The sequence below is a fragment of the Euleptes europaea genome, chromosome 3 (assembly GCF_029931775.1).
Source record: "Euleptes europaea isolate rEulEur1 chromosome 3, rEulEur1.hap1, whole genome shotgun sequence".
Taxonomy (NCBI): Eukaryota; Metazoa; Chordata; class Lepidosauria; order Squamata; family Sphaerodactylidae; genus Euleptes; species Euleptes europaea.
In genome coordinates, this window is record NC_079314.1 from 23,973,243 (window position 1) to 23,988,701 (window position 15,459).

General features: G+C 47.4%; 1 protein-coding gene across 1 annotated transcript in view; it reads left to right on the forward strand.

Moving 5' to 3' along the window:
* The window catches only part of LOC130474730 (metal transporter CNNM4-like), a 46,960-nt gene extending 40,937 nt beyond the window's left edge, over window positions 1–6,023 (forward strand). The window contains exon 7 of the mRNA XM_056846427.1: window positions 5,895–6,023. Within this exon, the coding sequence (XP_056702405.1) occupies window positions 5,895–6,023 (129 nt within the window). The remainder of the gene's footprint in view (window positions 1–5,894) is intronic.
* The last annotated feature ends 9,436 nt before the right edge of the window (window positions 6,024–15,459 follow it).

Genomic DNA, 15,459 nt, shown 5'->3' on the forward strand with positions numbered 1-15,459 from the left:
AGTTCATCACAAGACCTGTCAGCTAGACGAGCGGTTGCGAGTTCCTCACTGGGAACTCAATTCCTATGCACACGGAGCCCAATCTGGATCAGAACTGCATCGCACAGAGAGGGTGCCTATGCCCCCCCCACTGTGTTTCCAACCTGAAATGTTTCCAGATGAGTGATTTTGCTTCTCTTTTGCCGTGGAGCAAAAAACAAACAAAACCCAATTTAAATTACTTTTTCATGACAGCGTACCTTCCGCCCCCATCCCGAAGCAGTTTTGATTTTTCACGGGAAGAACTGCGCAGTATTCTGCACCACTTACCTCTGCTCCCTTGTCCTTCCCCTTCCATTCCGCTCGTGACTCACCGCCCCAAATCCGACCAACCTCGCCCACTTTGCCCATGATTCTGCTTCACTCCATCTGGACTCTAGATGTCGTTCCCTCGCTGGTGATTTGACAACACTCTCCCGGACGTGCCCGGGCACTGACTCGAAATTGTTTCAATCCCCCCCCCCAATTGCCTAGTCATTCCGTTAGTATTGCAGTCGGTGGGTGCACGTTTACAGGTGGTTGTATGTTGCTGCCACCCACAACGTCTGCTCCCTCCATTAGGGGTGATTCCAATAGTGCAGCCTTGCCAACCTCTCTCCTCTTGCTGTACAAATTGTAAGTAAAAAGGAAAACAGCAGTGCAGAATGCCTTGTGTCATATGTACATGGACTCTCCACCTCCCTCGGACTTGCTAAGCCGAGGTCCCCGAGTCCGATTGGTCAGGTACGTAGTATGCGCCAGCTCTCTTTCTGCTTGTGGCCATGGATATCCCTCTTCCCATTGAATACTGTTACTCCCCTCTTCCAGGCTGCAAAGTTGGCTACTACCATCAACTCATCGTGGGCATGGGGTTCTGCATTTTAACCATGCATTGTACATGATGATTGTGGCGGAGGGACCGAAGTTATGTGGCCTCCAATGGCTCTCTCCCCCAACCCAACTGTCCCTCGCAATGACGCCATCACATGAGACTACACCGCGCGTGCTTGCAAAGTACAGTGCTCCGCCCTCCTGCACCGAGAACCCCCTGCGCAAGCGCTCATTGGCAAAAGGGGGGGAAAGTGAGGCAAATTGGGGGGAAAAATCACAACTTCACATAAACACTTATGGGTCGACAGACCAAGAGAGGGATCTTGGGGCGTTAGTGGATAGCTGAATGAAGATGAGAAACCACTGTGCGGCTGCTGTAAACCAGGCAAATTCCAAGCTGGCCATAATTAGACAAGGAATACAGATTGAAACTGCTGATATCATACTGCCATTGTACATATGTTTGGTGAGACCACACTTGGAATACTGTGTGCAGTTCTGGTCACCACACCTAAAAAAGGAGATTACAGAGCTTAAGAAGGTGCAGAAGGTGCAGAAAACAGCTGCCAAAATGATTAGGGGACTAGAGCAACTGTCCACGGTGGAGCGTTTAGGACGCTTAGGGCTGTGTAGCTTTGACAGAAGGCGGCTAAGGGGAGATATGACAGAGGTCTGGATAATTGTGTATTGTGTACAGATAGTGGGCAGGGAGAAGTTGTTCTCCCTCTCACATAATACTAGAACACGGGGTCATCTGCTAAAGCTGGAGACAGAGAGATTATAAACAGACAAAAGGAAATATTTCTTCACACAACGCATAGTTAAATTGTGGAACTCCCTGCCCCAGGATGTGGTGAAGGCTGCCAGCTTGGAGGAGTGGAAGGGGGGAGTGGACATATTCATTGCGGAAAGGGGTTTTCATGGCTGTTAGTTAGAATGGATAGTAGTCATGCTGCATACCTACTCTCTCTGGTATCAGAGGAGCATGCCTATTATTTTGGGTGCGGTGGAACACAGGCAGGATGGTGCTGCTGCACTCGTCTTGTTTGTAGCTTCCTAGAGGCACCTGTTTGCCCACTGTGTAAATGGACTGCTTGACTTGATGGGCCTTGGTCTGATCCAGCAGGGCCTTTTGTGTGTTCCTATGTTATTATGGTTTTTTTTAAAATAATTTTGGCAAGCCTGGAGTTATCCACATTTACAGCAGCCGCACACAGTGTTGAAATCTTCACTGAGGTATCCGCCACCACCAACACAAGATGTGATTGAATGCCCCAATTTGCATTACCTGTGCTATTTTGGAATGCAAGCACACAATTTTCACTGGCTCATCCCCGTCCTTACGCTTACCCCCCCATGAACTGCTTATGCTGACTCATGGATATTGTATTTCAAAAATTACTTCCCAGAAAAAGATACCTGACTGTAATAGAATGGGAATGTGTACCTATTTTCTGGGGCCTGACCAAGCTGAGACCTTACTTGTGTGGACCAAAATTTGAGTTGCAAACTGATAATGCCCCTCTTTGTTGCTTGGATAGGGTGAAGAGCACAAACCAGAATTTTTTTGTGATAGAGTCTAACCCGGCAAGACTTTGATTTCACGATAGTACACATTAAAGGGAGAGACAAAATAGTTGCTGACCACCTCTCCCGCCTGTATGTGGATTCTGATGTTAATAGAGGTTTGGATGTGTAACCTTATTTTGCTTTCTGTCTTTGACTGTCTATTTGTGTATGAATCCATGAATGTAAGTGCAGCTACAACACCAAACCAACTCATATGTGTTTAAGAGAACTGTTTTATATCCAAATTCAGAGTGTTGTTTGAGTTTCATTGACCATGGTAGATTAGCCCTTTCTTAGGATGAAACTCAGCTCACATCTGTAGTTTAATATTCCCCGAGGGGACAGACGTAAACAAAAAACCACCTTGGTTTCCTTTTGCTACAAAAGATTTGGTCAGGCTGCGGCCTAACAGGGATTAATATCGAACCTTTGAGGGCTCCATACAGAAAATAAGCCCCCTTACAAACGCACTTTGGTGTAATGTTACTTTGTGTTTGTAGCATGTGGGAACGAGGATGGAAGCTCAGTCAAAGCTGCCTTCCAGGCAACATCCTTTCCCCTAATTGGGGGCCATAAAGACCCAATTGTTTCCCAGGTGACAAATCTGCGGAGGCGCCATCATGACTTGCTTTTGCATTGCTGCAGAGATGGTGTGTAAATAGCAAAGTTGTTGTTCAGATGCTAAAGAATTGAACCCACAGTGGGGTCGGCTTCAGTGGGCTGGCGCAAGGTTGACCCCGCCTTGCATTCTGCACTGTTAGTTAAAACGAGTAACCAGTCCCCGCCTGAAACCCAGAGGCTCCCTTCCTCCCAATGTGTGTTATGCCTGGGAGGTTTCGCCTTGGATTTGCCGCTCTCTAGATGCACATTTCCCCCATCCGAATTCTCAAAACCCTGCATGGGGTGCTTACTGTTAGGGCTGTCAAAAAAAAAAATTCGGTACAGTTCGGATTCGGCCGAATTTGGCCCTTGTGGGTTCGGTATGTGCCGAAGTCCGAACTCCCCCACTTCGGATCCGTTCAATTCGGCGGGAATTCAAAGTTCGGAAAAAAATTCGGCCGAATAAAACCATTAAAAACACAATCGCGCCTTTCCGCGGCTCTGGGGGGGGCATTTTTGGGGTTAGAGGTCCCAAACTTTCGGCAGAGCTTCAAAGGATGTTTATTGAAAGACTCCCCAAGTTTTGTAAAGATTGGGTCAGGGGGGGCTGAGATATGGGCCCTGAAAGGGGTCCCCCACCCTTAATGTGCATCTCTCAGCAGAGCTTGCCGCCCACGCACAAAGCTCCCAGCCCCGACAACAGCTGACAAGTTTGCAAAACAACACAACCTTGTTAAACAACACCTTTGCAACACACAACTGAAACCTCCCCCCTCAAACCAGGGAGCGAGAGACTCGAGGGGGAACACACACCCCAGGCAGAACCGACGAAAGCCCCCTTTGGCTTCCCCCCCAGCCACAGAAACTGCTCCCTCCCCACACACACACAGACTCTGCTTTCCCCCCCCCCCACACACATACACAGGAGAAAAATTATAGATTAAAGCCCCCAAAGGGGTCTTACTGTGGCTGTCTTCTGTTTCATCAAGAGGGGCTGAAGAGGACTTGTAAATAATCCAAGATGATTCCAATTAGGCACGGAACGTTTTGCTCTGGAGATGCACAGGATCGGCTGATCCATTCATCCCAATAGGGAAAAGGGGAAAGGGGAAAGGCCATATCTCTGGACCCCCTGACCCAATGTTCACAAAACTTGGGGGGTATCTTAAGAACACTGGTCTGAAACTCCGCTCAAAGTTTGGGATCTGCACCCCCAAAAATGCGCCCCCTGCAGCCATGGAAAGAGAAAAGGGAGGCGATATTTCTGCCCCCACTGAACCCATCTTTACAAAACTTGGGTAGCATCTTAAGAATAATTGACTGAAGCTATGCTAAAAGTTTGGGGGCTATATCCCCAAAAAAGCGCCCCCTGCAGCCACATAAATGGAAAAAGGGGGGAGGGAAAAGGGGGAGAGCCCGTATCTCGAGACCCCCTGACCCAATGTTTACAAAACTTGGGGGGTATCTTAAGAACACTGGTCTGAAACTCCGCTCAAAGTTTGGGATCTGTACCCCCCAAAATGCGCCCCCTGCAGCCATGGAAAGAAAAAGGGGGGAGCCCATATCTCGGGACCCCCTGACCCAATGTTCACAAAACTTGGGGGGTATTTTAAGAACACTGGTCTGAAACTCCAGTGAAAGTTTTGTGTCTGTACCCCAAAAAATACGCCCCCTGCAGCCACAGAAAGGAGCGAATGTGCACAAGCACCCCCCCCACACACACACGAGGATTTCGCTCTCTCGTTCTCTCTCCCTGGCTGGGCCGCACATCAGCTGATTCCTCCAGTACTCAATCCTGACTGATTGGCCAGTAGAAGACCCAGCTTGCCCACCGATTGGCCGGGGGAGGAGAATGCTGCTTACTGACGGTTATGCTGCTTACTGACGGCCGAATTTGCCGAATTTATTCGCGAACTCCCGAACTCGCTGAATTCGGGCCCCCCGGTTGCCTGCCAGTTTTGAGTTCGGTTCCTCCCGAACTAAAAACCACCGAATCAGGGGAAATTTGGCTGATTTTCAGTTCGGGCCGAACCGAATTGACAGCCCTACTTACTGTTGAGTTTTGAGAATTTGGATGGGGAAAATGTGCATCTGGAATTGTGCAAACCCAAGGCAAAACCTCCTGTGCATCAATGGCCAAGGAGCCCCAGAGGGCCACCGCTTTTTTGGGGGGGATTAAGCCTTCTGTTTCCAGGAACCGAGAAAAAAAGGGGCTGGGGGGGCTGGGGAAACGGGCCAGCAGAAGAGACGGAGGCCGCAGCTTTCCCTCTCCTGCTGCCCAGAGGCCTTGAGCCTCGAGGAAGAGCTTCGCTGCCCACCCCAGTCTCCCTCTCTCCCTTCCACACATGCGTCCTCTACCCCGCTCCGTGAAAAATGCCCCTAAGTGTGTGAGGCTGTAAAGTAGAGGTGTGAACTGAGGGCCTCCTGGTCTCTCCCATTCCTGCGAAGCCAGCAGAGGGCAATGTGCACAGATCTTTCTAGAGACACACACCCCACACCTCATCAGCTGGGTGTTCTTGTGCCCTCAAACGCCAACCATCAATTAGGAAGATCGGTCAGGAGTAGGAGTTCCTACGACAGTGCTGTGAGGATTAAACAAGACGGCTACAACAGGCACTGAGCTTTGGGAAGGAGCGCCCGGGACGGGGTGGAGGGAGGGTGTGTGCTGTGTGTATGCACGTGCACGCTGGAGTCAGGCGTTGGGGCGGAGACAAACGCACCGGGCGGTGCATGGGGCAGCCACCCCTGCAGAAACAAAAAGAGAGGGAGAGCAACGGCCCGGATTGTGGCGCATGAAGAAGCCAGTCCGTGGGCAGGCAGCTGCACCCGTGCTGTGGCGCGGCGCTGCTCCTTTTGCTCATGCCTGTGCTCCCTAGGCCTGTGCTGGCACCCCCTCTTCTTGCGTCGGGGGCAAGTGCCCCAGCCAGACCCCCTCCGCCCAAGATCCGGCCCTGGGCCACAATGGGGGCCCCTACTTCTGCTTGTCAAGTAGGATGGATGGCTAGTGTGTGCAAGAAACGCCTCGATAGTTAACAAGATGGTTCTCTGGTTTTCCTAGTTTAATTTCCATTCTTGGGTGATGCAGTTACTGGGAAGTCCTGGCCTCCTGCCCGTTGGAATTAGCTCTGTCATTTCATGCCCAAGCCTTTAAAAGAAGCATCGGTCAAACAGAGGAAAGTTTCTTCAGACTCTTTTGGCGCATTTGTTTTTCTTGTGCGCATGCATGACAAAGTCACAGGTCCCCCCACCCCCCACACACAATGGCTTGGCTTTGCATGGATCACCATTTTTCCTAGCACCTGATAAATCTAGATACTTAGTCTTACCTGCGGCTTATTTTTATCATCTTGAGTCTATTAATTATAGGAAGGCCTTTACCCTTGCCAAATGCCAGGCCCTACCATCGGCTGTTTTAGAGGGGAAATATAAGAAGATCCCTAGATCAGAGAGGTTATGTCCGTGTGGCACAGAGGACATTGAAACCATCGAACATGCACTGATATGTTGCCCATTCTACCACAAAGTTAGATCAAAGCTTATTTCCCCCCTACTTGGTAAATTCCCTGATGAGCCGGTTGAGCTCCTATTAGAAGACCCTCAGCTTACACTCCAAGCTGCCAAGTTCTGTGCTGTTGCTATTAAAATACGCAGAACTTTATTAGAAAATGATTGTTAGAATATTTTACAATTTTATCAATTTTAAGATGATAATTTTAACCAGGGGTTGCTTTTATTAATCTTATACCTTTATATGTACAGGCAGTCTGTGTTTCTGCAGTGCAAAACTATTGTGTCTGGAATTTTTGATGTGTTGGCACGTGATTGGTCAGTTGACTGTATTAATAAATTTGAATTTTGAATTTTTTTGAATTTGGCTTTGCATGGACAGCCCAGACGTAAGCCAAACTCTGGAACTGAAAACCATGACTGCAAAACATCCACACCAGGCAGAAACAAGACGGAGGAGAAAGCATACGATTGTCCTAACGAACAAGATACACTGATGAAATGGTGGGATGGATCCCATGGATTTATTCCACTAACGGCAGCACCTCCCTCTACTGCAAGCTCCCTTTCAAGAGTCTTTTCTGCTAGTAGCAGAGGATTTTCCACTAGACACTGCTTTACCAGACATGAGGCAAAATAATAACTCTTTGGGGGATAGTAAAGGGTTCATTGAAGAAATGAAGCTGACTTAAAGATATTTTTATGGACCCAGTCTGGTATTTCAGGAGTACTTTTTCTAAAGTTACATTAAAAAAATGATAGATGGTTTCCTAGGAGGAGAACTCAGCTTGGGTGCGGATTCTGATGAGTAATGCATCTCACATAAGACAGGCCAAGGAGTGATGCATAAACCCAGGGTGCTAATCTCTTATACCACAAGAATTTAAACAGGGGCTGGCAGATCAAGTTGTGACTGATTTATAGTGGTGTTTTAGTTCAAGATAAAAATATACTATTAATTCTCTGCTAGGCAAATGCATTCCTGCTTGTGAATTTTTTTATACATATATAATTTGAATGTATTCCAATGGACATACATTTGAAGCACTTTTACTCTTTTGTAAATCCTAAGGTTATGCAAAATTTTTTTGGTAAATTTCAGGTTTGGGTTTATTGGGCCCAATTATTATTATTATTATTATTTTTGTAAACCATAAGCCATACTAGTAAAGGGGTGTTTCGGCTTTATTTCAGGGTTTACTGGGGGGGGGGGATTGGGTCCTTTATAGTCTATTGGGATTTTTTTCAAAGCTCCTGTGGGGGCATTTTTGGAGGTAGAGTTCCCAAATTTTCAGGGTAGCTTCAAGGGGCTCTCCTTGCATGAATACCAAAGTTTGGTGAAGACTGAGTCAGGGGGTCTGATTTTATGGGGTCCCAAAGGGGTCGACCTCCTCCTCCACAGAGAAGCACTGTAAACTGCTTCTCTATGGAGGAGGGGGTGACCCCTTCAGGACCCCATAAAATTGGACCCCCTGAACCAACCTTCACCAGACTTCAGGTTTCATGCAAGGAGAATCTGTTGAAGCTACCCGGAAATTTGGGAGCTCTCCCTCCAAAAATGCCTCCACCAGAGTTCATAAAAAATTCCCATAGGGAAAAGCCTGGGGAAAGCCAAAGCCGAAAATCCATTTGGCTGATTCGGCGATCTACTGTTTGGCTTCGGGCAGATTCCCAGGTTTTGGTATTTGGTAAAACCAAAACTAAATATTGCTGAAACTGCTAATTTCGGGTTTATCAATATGCACAGCCCTAGTAAATCCTACTGAATTCAATGGGGTTTATTCCTGAGTGAGTATGCTTAATATTTCAGCTCCAAGATTCTTGCAATGGAAAAGCAAAATGTACTCCTCTACATGGGAGCAAATCCTTTGGAACTTCATGGGACTTACTTCTGAGTAAACATGCATAACACTGGGTTGCAAGACACTGAAGTGTGAAGCAGGAATTTCTAGGTTCTACCACGATCTCTCAAGTTGAGTCTCTCTCGACTCCCTTGTGCTATATGAGAATCACAAAATTACCTACCTTCTAGGGATATATGAGAAGACATATATCACCAGCTCATGCTTTCCTTCATGCCTCCCAGTAATGTGTATTTTAAAAAGGGATGTGATGTCATCACATTAACGTTGTCCCCATCCACGCCACAAGCAGCAGGCAATGAAATGAGTCAGGATTGGGAGATGCTAATGCAGTAACATCACACTGTGCAGTTTTTCAACAAAATGTCTCTGGGGAGACATGGAAGGGCTGGGGAGAAATGCAGATCAGTGGGACTTGTGTATCTTTTCATAATTTTACTCCAAAGATTTGTTCACCATCTCTTCAGTGATCTGTTCAAGGCAGCTGACAACAAAAAGCAAAAATACTTTTAACATACAATAAAACAGTCACTCACCTGCTATAGAATCATCTCAACCATGCAGTCACAAAAGCACCATCTAATGAAAGCCGTATAAAGGATTAAAGACAGCATGAAAAGATAAAAACAGCATAAACTCAGCATAAAAATGGGAAAACATCACAAAAGCAGCATAGAAGTACATAAACCAGAAAAAAATTAGCATAAAAACGGGATAACAACAGCATTAAAAGAATCCCAAGCACATCACAAAAAATAATAATCAGGAATGATACAGGGTATAAATGACAGATGGACGGCCAAAAAGATGGGATAAGACTGTAGTTAAAGGCCTGTAGGGTTTAGTTTAATGGCATTAAACACTATAAAAGTGTTGGATATTATTATTTGTCCCTCTGTCTTCTCAGACTGTTCCCCAGTGACAATTGTATGACCTTTGCCAGTAAATACTTTGGTTGTGACTTACAGATAGACTAACACAAAAGCAACTAAAGAATTCGTATACGGATGAGTAAAAATTATCCAATTTCAGATTTTTAATTTTTTTTAAATGTTGTGACCCTCTCTGAGCCCGGCTTGCCTGGAATGAGGGCAGGCTATAAATGCAACAAACAAACAAACAAACAAATTGAATCCATTGAAGACAGATGTCCTGTGGCTGGGTCTAAGAGATGTGGGGGTGGGATGCCAGCTCCCGGCTCTTGTCGGCATGGAATTAATATTGGTAGCATCCCTCAAGAACCTAGGTGTGATCCTGGATGCCTCCTTGTCAATGAAGGCACAGGTCACTAATGTGGGCATAGTGGCATTTTACCATCTTTGCCAGATTAGGCTGCTGGTGACCTACCTCTCTTGCCCTGATCTAGCCACATGATCCACACCATGGTCACCTACAGGTTGGACTACTGCAATTCACTCTATGCAGGGCTTCTCTTAAGGCTGCTCTGGAAACTTCAACTGGTCCAGAATGCAGCGGCGCGGGTCCTCATGGGGACCCCATGGAGGGAACATGTGCAACTGGCACTCCGGGAGCAGCACTGGCTCCAGATCAGGTTTCAGGTTTTGGTTAAAAGGTCTAAATGGTCTGGGACCACCATACCTGTGTGTTTGGGGGCTTGATTTTAATGGTTTTAAAATGTGATTTTATTATGGGTGTTTTAAATCGTTATCTGTCTAGTGGCCCTTATGAGGGCAGAAAGGAGGGATACAAATGTTGTAAATAAAGAGATAATAATAATAATAGTTGGGGAAATGGGTAAAAGTAAATTGGAATTATTTATTGTGCTGGGTTGTCCCCCCCCCCTCCCTTCTTCTCCCACTAGGTGTCGGTGTATTGCCCATTTACTGGCATTGAGCAGACGTTTCCTTGCGGGAAGTGGCTAGATGAAGATGAAGGTGATGGGCTAGTAGAACGGGAGCTCTACGAAATGCTCCCCATTTTTGTTAGAAAATATTTTTGTTAGTCTTTAAGGTGCTACTGGACTCTTTTCCAAACTTTTCTTGCTCTCCTTCTCAGTCAGCCTCTCCCCCCCCCTTGTGACGTGCCAATGGGAGGCTGCGCGCTCCGCATTAGTGATCCGCGACCAGCGCCTCGCCCCAAAGAGAACTGGACGTCATGCAGGTTGAATGTCATATTTTCCAGCGGGATCCGTGGTGCAGAGGGGTAAAGCTGCAGTACCGCAGTCCCCAGCTCTGCTCACGACCTGAGTTCGATCCCGACGGGAGTCGGTTTCAGGTACCCAGCTCAAGGTCGACTCAAACTTTCATCCTTCCCAGGTCGGTAAAGAAGAAGAGTTGGCTTTTATATGCCAACCTAATCTGCCACTTAAGGGAGAATCAAACCACCTTCCCTTCCCACAACAGACACCCTGTGAGGTAGGTGGGGCTGAGAGAGTGTGACTAGCCCACGGTCACCCAGCTGGCTTCATGTGTAGGAGTGGGGGAAACAAATCCAGTTCGCCAGATTAGCCTCCACCGCTCATGTGGAGGAGTGGGGAATCAAAACCGGTTCTCCAGATCAGACTCCACGGCTCCAAACCACTGCTCTTAACCACTACACCACACTGAGTGCCCAGCTTGCTGGGAGTAAAGGTAAGATGACTGGGGAAGGCGCTGGCAAACCACCCCGTAAACAAAGTCTGCCTAGAAAACGTCGGGATGTGACGTCACCCCATGGGTCAGGAATGACCCGGTGCTTGCACAGGGGACCTTTACCTTTGTGTGTGTAAAGTGCCGTCAAGTCACTTCCGACTCATGGCAACCCTAGGAATCGAAGTCCTCCAAAATGTCCTATCTTTGACAGCCTTGCTCAGATCTTGCAAATTGAGGGCTGTGGCTTCCTTTATTGAGTCAATCCATCTCTTGTTGGGTCTTCCTCTTCTCCTGCCGCCCTCAACTTTTCCTATCATGATAGTCTTCGCCAGTGACTCTTGTCTTCTCATAACGTGACCAAAATATGATAGCCTCAGTTTAGTCATTTTAGCTTCCAGGATCAGTTCAGGCTTGATTTGATCTATAACCCACTGATTTGTTTTTTTGGTGGTCCAGGGTATCCGTAACACTCTCCTCCAACACCACATTTCAAAGGAATCTACTTTCTTCCTGTCAGCTTTCTTCATTGTCCAGCTTTCACACCGATACATAGTAATAGGGAATACGATGGTAGCCAGTGACACATCCTTACACTTCAGAATCATCCTTACACTTAAGAACCATTACCCTTACCTACCCATTTAACAGGGATAGGTTTATCCCATTTTCAGACCACCCTTTCTCCAAGGGGTTTCACACATGATGAAGCTGTCTTATACTGATTCCGTGGTCCATCAAAGTCAGTATTGTCTACTCAGACCGGCAGCGGCTCTCTAGGGTCTCAGACTGTGGCCTTTCATATGACCTGCTTGCCTAGCCCCTTTAACTGGAGATGCTGAGGATTGAACCTGGGACCTTCTGCATGCCAAGCAGAGGCTCTACCACTGAGCCACGGCCCCTCCTCAGTTAGAATACATGATATTTCCCACCCCCACCCCCATTTAGTCCTCATGAGAACCTGTAAAGTAGACTAGGTTTGATTCATCTCAGTGGGGATTTTAACCTAGGCCGCTTCAGATCCATGTCCAGTGCTTTAACCATTACCTCTGGTTGGCACAGTATAGTGTTTTGTTTTGTTTTGTTGCTAGTTGTATCAGTTGCTCCAGCAAATCAGGTTAATATCAAATGTTCCCATTTGACAGGTGATATAATACTTTAAAGTAGTTAGCTTAATTTATCTCCTGCCTTTCTCTCCAGTGGGGACCAAAAGCGGCTTACATCATTCTCCTGTCCTCCATTCTATCCTCACAACAACCCTGTGTGGTAGGTTAGGCTGAGTGTGTGCAACTGGCCCAGAGTCAGCCAGCGTAGGGCTGCCAACTCTACGCTCGGAAATTCCAAGAGATTTGGGGCTGGAGCTTGGGGAGGGTGACGTTTGGAGAGGGCGTGGAGCTCGGAAGGGATGGTCATTTTATAGAATCCACCTTCTTGAAGCTGTCATTTTCTCCTGTGGAACGGATCTCTGTCGTCTAGAGATCAGCAGTAATTCTGGGAGAGCTCTAGGATCCACCCGGAGGTTGGGCGTGTCAGAATTCCAAATGTGCCAGCAGGGTCACAAAGGTTGGGGACTTTCTGCTGTAGAGTTATACTATTTACCATTTTTTAAAAGCCCTTTGATGTCACGGCAGGGTCAAAATGCAGGGGAAATGGTGGCCAACAGAGGAGAGGATGCAGAAAAATCTCATGTAGATGCTCTGTTACCACTGCATAAGCCTGTGCATTCACAGTGGGGATAAATGCAAAACAGAGAATCCATGCTGCTTGAAGGCAGCCTCAGAGGGGAATGTATTTTCCAACGTAACCGCCTTTATGTTGTACATTGATCAGGTCCTCCCACTACTAGCCTGACACTTTAACGAGGAGACCACATTGGCTGTGTAGCCTTTCTTGGATGAGAAATCTCTGAGCTAGTGAGGGCAGGCCTGTCGCAGGATCATAATACTGGTGATGGTACGTGCCTCAGCCCTCCAGTTCTGTGGCGATTTTTCTCTCACCTCCAGACTGCTAACTTGGAGCTGTTTCTCTTGGCTTGTGACTTGGGACATTTGGCTGGGTTGTGAATTAAAAACACACACACACACGCACACTGATCTGGCTGCCTGTTAGTCATGGCCGACGACCAGCTACTGAGCAACGGAAAATACCAGGAGCTGTGTTAATGTCGGGTGCAAACTAGAAATCTTGGATTCTTGCTATGATGTAGTGGTAGGAGGTAATGGATGAAAAGAGCTAGGCGCATCTTATGCCTAACCACGTGTAGTGGTTAGAGTGTCAGACTGTGATCATGGAGAACTAGGTTCAAATCCATGCTCTGTCATAGAGACTCACTGGATGTCCTTGGGCTAGTTATTCTCTCTCAGCCTATCTTACCTTACAGAGTTCTTGTTTGGTGATAACATGGAAGAGGGAAGAACATTGTAAGATGCTTTGGGTTCCTATTGGGGACAAAAGTGAGATATAAATATCTAAAATCAAATAAACATATTCTAATCTTTAATAGGTACTGTAGCTCTGAGTAACAACTCAGTCATAATAAGCAGCAAGAGGAGGCCTGTAGGTTAGTTTATTATAATAACAAAAAGGGAATGGAGTGACTTGAGGGGGGTATTTCTTTATTTACTTCATTTGCATCCCAACTTTCTCTCCAACAGGGATCCAAAGTGACGGGCCCAAGGTCCCCCAGCAAGCTCCCATGGTGCAAATGGGGATTTGAACTTGGGTTTCCCAGCCCAACACCTTAACCACTACACCACACTGGATTAGCAATAAGAAAAAAACGCTTTCTGCACATGCTTAGAGGTGTTTGCATCATGACAGTTACTTTAAACGTTTCAGGGCCAGTGCTGGCATGAAGGACAGTTTCCAGGGCTGGTAAGCCCAGGCTCAAAGGAAGCCCTGCTTGGGTGTTTGCAAAATCACACCCATGTTTTTCTAGACACCGTGCCAGGGCAGAAAGGTGTGTGTTGAGCTCTGTGCAAATCCAGCAGACCAAAGGGGAAGAAGTCAGTGAATCCTGTCTGAATGTGGTAGTTGCCGGATCTGCCTGAGTTCTCTCTCACCCACTCTGAGCTCTGTAACTAATCTGTTATTCATTTCTGAGTCCAGGTTCTCCCTTATAGAGAGAGGAAATCCATGCTTCTCCTCCTGCCAGCTCTGTGGTGGTGTTCACCACAAGCAGAATGCATAGGACATCTCCTTGCTGGATCCCTGGGCTACCGTGGGGTAGAAACAGCATGTAAAAAAGTTTCTTAGGGAGGCAGATAGTATGAGTTGTTGTGGGGAAGGGAAGGGGAATTGAAGCCTTTAGAACAGGGATGGGAAACCCTTTTTTCCGCCAAGGGCCATTTGGATATTTATAACATCATTCGCAGGCCATACAAAATTATCCACTTAAAAATTAGCCAACCAAGCCCTCAACAGGCAGCTGCCCCAGATGACCCCACCACACGGGCAAACAGGCGGGCAGCCAATCGGTGGCGCACTCGCCCACCCGATGGCACAGGATGGTCTGTTGCACCAGTCGGGCGTAGCTGTCCAGCCACACACCAGAGTTGCTCCTATTCTGCATGGTTGGGGCCGGATTCTACAGCCGGCTCCTGCTACCTCCGCCAGCAGGGATGAAATGAGGACAAACTGGCTAAGAACTCCCGCCCCCCCCGCACATTCTGGCCCTGACCCCTTTAACCCCTCCATTGTCGCCACTTCCGCCCCCAGCCCTCTTGTAGTACAGAGGGAATACGTTTCTCCATGGCCCGGGTGGGAAAGGGTTAACACAGTTTCTTGGGCGGTCCTAGCAGCTCCATGGCTAACAACTCTTCTGCAAGAGGGAAAAGGGTTCCATTTCCTGGCAAAACAAACTCGCGGACAGGCTATTCCTGTCCGCAGGAGGGGGTGGATCACCAGTCTTTGATACTTCTGAACTAGAGATCTTCCAGGACCCACAAAGGGCCAGACCAAATGATTTTGCTGGCCTTAAACGGCCCCCGGGCCTGACGTTCCCCACCCCTGCTTTAGAACCTTGTGTACAAAGAAATGCAAGAATGGAAGACGAAACTTGAGGTTTACAATGCAATCCTCAACATGTCTACGAAGAACCCTACTCAGACCTATTAAATGGGGCCTGTTCCCAGGAAAGTGTTCCTAGGATAGCCCTGTTAGGCCGTTTATGCAGGGTCAATTTTGATACTCACTCAAAGCTCTTTTTTTTAAATGCGACCTTTAAAATGCCTATTCACGGTCCTGACGCAAAAGGAGAAATTCCACTTCCTCCCTCCACTTGCCTGCTCCTTTGTTCCTGTTTGCATAGTCATTAGCAACCGCCGTGTGCATAGCTGATGCGCAGCGGTGATTTTGCATGCTTGCTCGAGGGGATTCTTCATGGCGGCGATGGAGCAAACACAAAAGGTCGTGTTAAAGGGGCTCTTAAGAAATGCGAAGCAGGTATGCTCCAGCTTCGCAGTCACTTCCTGAATGACGGTTCA